This window comes from Oryzias melastigma, linkage group LG3, assembly GCF_002922805.2.
Source record: "Oryzias melastigma strain HK-1 linkage group LG3, ASM292280v2, whole genome shotgun sequence".
Lineage (NCBI taxonomy): Eukaryota > Metazoa > Chordata > Actinopteri > Beloniformes > Adrianichthyidae > Oryzias > Oryzias melastigma.
The window spans coordinates 15,002,125-15,010,104 of NC_050514.1; the positions used below are offsets into that span (position 1 = coordinate 15,002,125).

The window sequence follows — 7,980 nt, forward strand, 5'->3', positions numbered from 1 at the left end:
CAGAAGTTAAGAATTTTTTTTCTTGTAACAAGAGTCTCTTTATTTTTTTAAGATTCCATTTTTCTATATCATTAATCGTCCAAACATGCACATTTTCTTGCAGAATTTTTCTTTCAGTGACAAGTTCCTCTATTATGAGGGCAAAGCATTGTGCTGCTCTCTGGGATCTTTGAGAGAGGTAGTAAATTAAGTAAAAAGGATACAAGAGGGTTATTCTGTTGCTCCAGGGGGAGCTTTGAAACGTCTGACAAATTGCTTAGAGTGAATTTATTGGAGTGCACTGAGAGAACAAGAGTTTTTTTTCTTTACTCTAAATTTTTGTTCTTCCTACTTTACTTTTTTATACTTCTGTAGGGGATAGATTAAGATGTTGTTGTTTCCAGAACATTACTCAATTTCCTGTGGGATAAATTAAGAAATATGGAAAAAAGAAAAAAAATGTGTGCTTGTTTTAGTGTTGTAACAAAGCTTCTTAGCAATGAATATGCCGAAAATGCTGTACTTTGCATTTAAAAAGGGGCAACATTTGTAAGAAAAATGCCTTTGTGGGATCAGCAGTAGAGCTGAGTTCTGGTTTTGCCTCGTGGCATTTTTGTCAAATCTTCTTTGTAAAACAGCTCATTCTGCCATTGACTTTAACAAGTTTGATGGATTGAATGCTTAACTTTAAAGAATAAGAACAATTTAATTCTCTGACATATGGTACAGTGTGGAAGAATCATGCTCCAGCCGATGACACCTCCTCTTCATTCTGAACAGATCCTGCTGAGAGGTGGTTTTAACATTTGTAACAATTTTTTTTTCAATATTTACAGCAATACAACTGATTTGAATATGGCAGAGATCTTCCAATTTTTTTCTGGGGCGCATCATCAGCTCTCTATTTGTTATGCATGTTCCTTACAAATGTGTCACAATTTAAAAGGGGAAACATGGTTTCAAACATACATTTTTGTGCTTTTCTAAGTCTATCTATGATGTGCTTTAATGTAACAACAATGACATGGTGTTGTAGCAACTTTTCCATCACACCTTTTACTGTCTTTTCAGAACCACAAATTTTGCTTGTGCAGTTTGTCTTTTCCATCCCTTTATTTCAATACATTCTTTTACTATTTTACTATTTTCCAAGACCCTTTACGCTACTGCCTAACTATGCAGCCACAAGGGGGCTGATTAGCTGTGGTGACTCCGGACCAGAAATGCTGAAGGATGAACAACAACCAAAAAATATATATAAAATGTTACATGCATTCAATAGGTACAACATTGTTTTGGAATTAAAGTTTATTTCCCAAAAGAGCCTTTTGTCCCAATTCTTCCACATGGCCATGTTTCACTTTAAACCATTGCAGATGCCCAAAATTTACTCCTAATTTCTATCTATAAAGCTTAACTATTGCCTGTTTTTGGTGTATAAAATTTGTGATTTAAACGGTTTTAATTCGATTTTTAAGTCTCTAGGTGTCATGACACTGTTCTATAATCTCATTCTAAATGTTTCCTTGTTTTCAAAGGGTTTTCCTTCACCTAAAGGGAAACTTTCCCTTTAGAGATTAAACAGAACCTCCAGATCAGTTTGAGCTCATATGTTCTGTATTTTTTCCCCCTCTCAGGGTTTGGTGGTTGCAGATACTGACCCGAACGTGCCCCCTTATGACACGGCCCTGATCTACGACTACGAGGGAGACGGCTCTGTGGCAGGCAGCCTCAGCTCCATCGCTTCAGGCAGCTCTGATGAGGATCAGGACTATGATTACCTCAACGACTGGGGACCTCGCTTTCAGAAACTGGCTAATCTGTACGACTCGCATTAAAGAGGAAAGAGCTCTCCATGCCAGGACCTGCTGGGTTCATCAGTATTCAGGGGCACAGATCATGCCTCAGGTGCTTTCTGGGCTCTTTTAGAAGGATTTTAGCCCAGCTCAGGACTGAAAGTGGCTTATATTAGGGAAAAATTAAACAAAAAACAAAATTCCTTACGTTGCGTCTCTTTTTAGGGTAGCTGTGATACAGCTTAGATAGACTTCAAGCAGGTTTTTGTGTTACATCAGGAAGTCTGTGCATGGAAAGGTACGTTCAAGGGGCTGTGCATGCGACATAGCACAAATAAGTGTTGATGTTGGGCGTTTATCCAGCCTGCGTGGTTCACTAATGATGCACAAACATGTAAAATATGAACAACCAGGTTATTGTGTATCTTTTTTTTTTTCTACAAGAGTGCTTATTTTTTAAGATTTTTTTCCCTTGACCTTTGCCTTTTTAAATCCTTCATTCCATCATCCATTTTTCAGAAGCATTTTCTGCAACAAACACACAATAATCTGTAATCACTTAACTGGATGAATGATTTTGAAATGTGTTTTTCTTTGATTATTATAATCGTGAAACTCTCATTTGACTGCTGTCTGCAAATAAACGTTTTTTTTTAGTCACATAAAAGTGTTCCTGACTGCTTTAACTCATCATTTTTACATGTAATTTGATTTGTAACTTTATTTTGTAGTCAAATTTAGGTGGACAAATCTAAAAAAAAAGATAAATATTAATGTAAAATAGTACAGCTTACTTAAAAAAAACTCTTCCTTTATCAAAATTAGTCCAGAGATAAATGAAGGAAAAATATCATGATGTAAAAAGGAAGAATAAACAGAGATTTAACAAATTAAGTGAATAAATCAGGACTAAAGACAGATGGAAAAGTGTGTATTTTATCTAGAAAAAAAAACATTTTTGTAGACATCCTTTTGTACATTTTTTATTGCTAAAAGTACAGTTTTATTCCAAAATAAAGACAATAACTCAACCATATGGGGAACAAAGAGCCCAGTGTGCAGACCAGCATCTGTTTGCTCAACAACATAACATGTGTTTGAATGTTTTTTTGTAAATGACGACAGTAAATTATGTTTTATTTTTAAATAATTAAAATTCTCTGTAAGGTTCCTTAGCTGACATATTATTCCTGTCAGGTAAAGAACAACCCACAATAATAATAATAAATGCCTTTAGCATGTTCTTTACAGTCACATGTTGCAAAACTCATGTCAAAAGAAATCGTTTTATTCTAAACCTGAATATGTTCCTGTAGAAAATCAGAGCAGATGGCGATTATAAGTGCTGGATCCAGAAACGACAGCTTGTTTGAAGCGTTATTATAGTATAATATATGAGCTGCAGCAAGCACATACAACATACTCCTACCACGAGCAGAACTGAAGAAGATTCATTCAGAAAAGCTCCATATGTCATCTGACGGCTGCTTCATCCTCTAAACCTCAAAATCTGAGAAGAGTCTGGAAACTATTTGCTTTGAACTCAGGCCAACTCAGGATTAACGTCGTCCTCTCTGTGTTTGCGGGGGGGTGGCCGAGGTTCGTCTTCTCCCGTGTCTTGCTTGTCGCGCTCGGCCTCCACCCAGCTCTGGGGCAGGATCCTCTTCTTGGGGCCGTGAGGGGGCGGGCCCAGCAGGGCTTCGATGTCGTCATAGTTCACCACCTCGCGTTCTAGAAGAGCATTGGCCAACTGGGGGAAGAAAAAACAAAACAGGTCATTTTTATAACCTTATGTCTGAGCCAATCACATTGATTGTTTACAATGATGTAGGAACATATGCCAGGAATAGTGTTCATTGAAAATTTAACCTGAAGGTTTTAAAAAGTTCAGAACTTTTTTATTGTGTCTCCATATGCCTGATCGTTGTTATGAACCATAAAAAGTTTTATGTTAATTTTTGTGGTAAAAAAAAAAGACATTTACCACTAAGAATTGAGTTTTCTGGATAGTTTCAAGTCGAATTATTGTCTAATATAATGAAAAATATCTGTAGAAAAAAAAAGCTGGGGTTGGATGGATGTTAAGCATTGCCACAAAAACAGTTTTAAAGATAAACTAATAGAGCAAATTGTAAAATAGCAAAAAAGCTTAAATATTTTCTGGGTTACTAAGGTTTAAAAATCAGACAAATACAAAACAAAACAAAAAAAACAAACTAACCAGCGTGAGCTTGTCTCTGTTGTCCAGAAGCAGCTTCTCTGTGTGTCTGTAGGCACGAGCTATCAGCATCTTAGCCTCCTGAGAACAGTTAAAGTTCAGGTGACAATCATTCACTACGAGATGCTTAATGAGCAGAGATATAATCCAGTTGTGGAACCCACGTGGTCCATCTGTTCCTGAAGGCCCTGGCTGAAAGGCCGGCGTCCGACAGCCCCCTGCTCCTCTGTGTCGGGAAACGAGACCTGCCCGACACTGTCACACATGCCGTACTGCTTCACCATGGAGTACGCCACCCGGGTCACCTTACGCAGGTCATCCTGAGCTCCTGAAGATGAAAAAGGGTTTCTGCTGTAATGAATGCAGCCCACGTTTGATATTCATGATCTGATATAAAAAAATGATGAGAGGGCTGCAGGTGGTACCTGTGGTGACTTTGTTAAAGGTTATGGCCTCTGCGGTTCTTCCACCCAGAGCCATGCACATGCGCTCAAACAGCTGCTCCTTGGTGAACAAGTGCTGGTCGCGGGGCAGAATCTGAGCAAATCCGAGAGCAGCGTTTGTACGAGGGGCGATGGACACCTGGAAAACAAATTGAATTTGAACCTCTTTTCATCAGCTGTTTTAAAGAGACTGAATGAAAGGAAAAAAACTAAATTATGAAATGAACTCAGAGTCTGGACTGTGAGGGGTTTTTGGATAAACTTTAAACATTTACAAAGACTTGGATAACCCTAAAACATCCTTTAACTTTACTGGAAGTTCAGTCTGTTGTTTTCTTTGAGGTTGTAGCACCAACCAATCAAACGTTTGAAAAGGCAAGCCCCTCCCCTAAATAATCCCAGGTAATTCCACCTTTAACCCGAGTCTGTTCTAGCAGCGTGAGCAGCTTCTGCTGATTACATTACATCATTATGAACTGGTTAAAGAATAAAAACAGAACATTTGTTGCCAACACATGTTCATCCTTGGACATATTCTGAGTGGAAGCGTGTTACCTTCATCACAGCCTCCGTGTGCTCGAGCAGCCATCCCACTAATGCATGCCCAGACTCATGGAAGGCAACCACCCTCTGCTCTTCTTTAGACAGGATCTTGCTCTTTTTAACACTCCCTGGAATTAAAACAAACAAAAAAAGCTTCAGATATTTCCCAAAGTGTTACTTTACTCCAGACTACTAGGATCACTGTACCTGCTATGACTCTCTCCACTGCATACTCAAAGTTGAAAGTATCAATGGACTTAAAGCCCTCTCTGGCAGCATGAAGAGCCGCTTCATTGCAGATGTTAGCAATGTCGGCACCTGCGCACAAAAAGTCTGTGATTACTGTGTGGGTTTACAGTTCATAGATTTTCAGCAGACTTTCACTGAAAAATGGATAAAGAGATTAAAAAAAATGATAAAAACGTCACACTAGCATTCCTATAAAGGAGAATGGGAGTGGCATGAGTATACAAAGTTAGAATGACACAAAAGTTGACATTTTTACCTATTATTATACATAGGTATTTTATATAATAGATATTTTATGATTGCAGTTCAAGTTGGCTGAACAATTGAGATGTTTTACACCTTTAGGGAACACTCCGCAATCTAACATGAGTGAAGGAAATTTAGGACCAACTAAATACATGTACAATAGAGCCTCACTATATTGAAGTTCACATTTCACAGTATCACTGTTTTGCTGATTTTTCTGTGCAATTTTAGAGGTTTTAATTCTTTTTTATATTGCACTATCTTCTGCCTCCTGATTAGCTGAAGACCTCCTCTGTGCCACACTGTAAAAAGTGAAATATTGGATCAATTAACAAAAGGTCTGTACATTTTAAAGTATTAGTTTTCATCAAATTACATTTTTAGTTCAACTTAAAAAAAGTAATTTGATATTAAAACTTATATTTCAAAAAATAACAAATTACAGAGCTTTTGTTAATTGATTGACTTTTTACAGATCCGTGCAGTTCTCCAAATCTACACAAATCTACCATCGAAAGAAGATCTTTGTTTTATTCTGCAAAACTGAACTTATTTTTTTGAAGGTTTGTACTTAAATAAGAGAGAAAAGTGTGAGCATGTTCATCTTTGTTTGAGAAAAGTGTGTAGTGAAAGGTTATAAAGGATTAAAACGTCTGTATTCCTACTGGAGAGATTGTACCTGTTGCTGGAACACTGTATTTCAGTGATTTTATTTGCTGAAAAAAATGTTAATTTAAAGTGCAGAAATGATGATCAGGAGATGAAACAGTGGAAGAAACACCTCAGGGGACAAAGGAAAACAAAAAACTAAGAAATGATGATGAGTCACTTTCACTAACTCATTAGTGAATTAACAAAAACTAAAGGAAATTGGACAAAAACATTGCCTTAATTGCCAATTTAGCCTCAACATTGTAATTATGCTTAAAAAAATATGCTTTTTTATTTTAAAACAATTCTTATTGCAAAATAAAATACAAATTATAATTTTACTCAAACTCATGTAGAATTAAACACAATCCTAAAAGCCCCACCTACTTTAAGAATGTTGATTCTTCGAGGATAAAGAGTGTTATTTTATTGCAGCTGCTGACTTTCCTTCATTTAAACATGCTGGTGTGTGTGCACGTACCACTGAAGCCCGGGGTGAGCTCTGCCAGGCGCAGGGAATAAAAGTTAGCGGGCTGAGTCAGCTTCAGCATCTTCAAATGCTGCTCAAAAATCTCCTTCCTCTCCTGAAAGGAACCAACATGTATGAAAGATTCTGCTTTATGGGCACTTTAAAATAAAAATAGAAGAAAAGAAGTACCTGCAGAGTGGGAAAATCTATGAAGATGTGTCTGTCCAGTCTGCCGGGCCTCATCAGAGCATTATCCAGGATGTCTGCTCTGTTGGTAGAGGCAAGGACTATAACGTGGTCTGTTGTTCCCATTCCTGCAAAAGGAAGATGGTTCTATTTCTTCCTTCAAGTGGATATGCAGCCGTTTTTTTTTTTTTTATTTACTGACCGTCCATCTCTACCAGCAGCTGGTTGAGAGTCTGCTCCTCTTCCGTGTTGGAAAAGCCCGACATGTTGGTGGAGCGCTTTTTTCCTACGGCGTCGATCTCATCGATGTACACAATGCAAGGCGCCCGGGTGCGAGCCTCTTTGAACAGACTCCTGACCCGCGCAGCACCGAGACCTGCACGCAACCACAACAGAAACAACAAGGTTTGTAAGGGTGAAGTAGGGGAGATGCAGAACAGAGTTTTCATTTTTAGTCTAGCAATTTAAAACATACAAAAAAGCAACAACATTTAAAGTAAACAGCACTTGACAGAAGGATTGGCGGTTTTAAACCAATGAAAGAAAAAGTGCTTAATTTCTTCCTTAAATATCTCATCTAGGATGTGTCTTCAATTATTTCAGTGGGTATACTTAATAACATGCAAGTCTTAGGACTTCCTAGAAGCACACATACTCATATTTGAGAGCCGCTGCTGAAAGCCACAAGTCCTATGAAATAACTTATTCTTATGAACATTTATCCTCCATCCATCCATTTTCTAAACCTGTTTTGTCCCTTTTAGGGTCACAGAGGTGCTGGAGCCGAACCCGGTGAGTCGTGGGCCACTGTGCTCTCATTATTAGTTTAGGTCGTAATATTGGCGACTTTGGTACCCACCTCCAATAACCTCCACAAACTCAGAGCCAGCCATGGCCAGAAAGGGGACCTGGGCCTCTGTAGCGACAGCCTTGGCCAGCAGGGTCTTGCCACATCCTGGAGGCCCCAGTAGCAGCGCACCTTTGGGAACTTTTGCTCCAAGATGAAGGTACCGATCTGGACTCTTTTGTTAAAACACAAATATAATTTTTTAAATTTTTTGTAAGATACAAGACTTTGCTATCAAATCTAATTTAAAATTAATCAAATTGATCTTATTCCTGGCCTTCTTAAAATGCATACGAGTATGTTTAAGGGATTTCAAGCAGCATGAAAATGTCAAAGTAATCGTGGTTTCTCAC

The 7,980-nt window shown here is 38.1% G+C and overlaps 2 protein-coding genes across 2 annotated transcripts in view; one reads left to right on the plus strand and one right to left on the minus strand.

Moving 5' to 3' along the window:
- The window catches only part of cdh15 (cadherin 15, type 1, M-cadherin (myotubule)), a 20,046-nt gene extending 18,071 nt beyond the window's left edge, over positions 1-1,975 (plus strand). The window contains exon 14 of the mRNA XM_024294906.2: positions 1,617-1,975. Coding sequence (XP_024150674.1) covers positions 1,617-1,817 — 201 coding nt within the window. The 3' untranslated portion in view covers positions 1,818-1,975. The remainder of the gene's footprint in view (positions 1-1,616) is intronic.
- Positions 1,976-2,742: 767 nt separating this feature from the next.
- The window catches only part of spg7 (SPG7 matrix AAA peptidase subunit, paraplegin), an 8,098-nt gene continuing 2,860 nt past the window's right edge, over positions 2,743-7,980 (minus strand). Inside the window, exons 8-17 of the mRNA XM_024296100.2 lie at positions 7,640-7,802; positions 6,983-7,156; positions 6,784-6,908; positions 6,607-6,709; positions 5,187-5,297; positions 4,992-5,107; positions 4,419-4,575; positions 4,158-4,321; positions 3,997-4,074; positions 2,743-3,525 (exon numbers count right to left, since the gene is read on the minus strand). Of these exons, the coding sequence (XP_024151868.1) occupies positions 3,319-3,525; positions 3,997-4,074; positions 4,158-4,321; positions 4,419-4,575; positions 4,992-5,107; positions 5,187-5,297; positions 6,607-6,709; positions 6,784-6,908; positions 6,983-7,156; positions 7,640-7,802 (1,398 nt within the window). The 3' untranslated portion in view covers positions 2,743-3,318. The remainder of the gene's footprint in view (positions 3,526-3,996; positions 4,075-4,157; positions 4,322-4,418; positions 4,576-4,991; positions 5,108-5,186; positions 5,298-6,606; positions 6,710-6,783; positions 6,909-6,982; positions 7,157-7,639; positions 7,803-7,980) is intronic.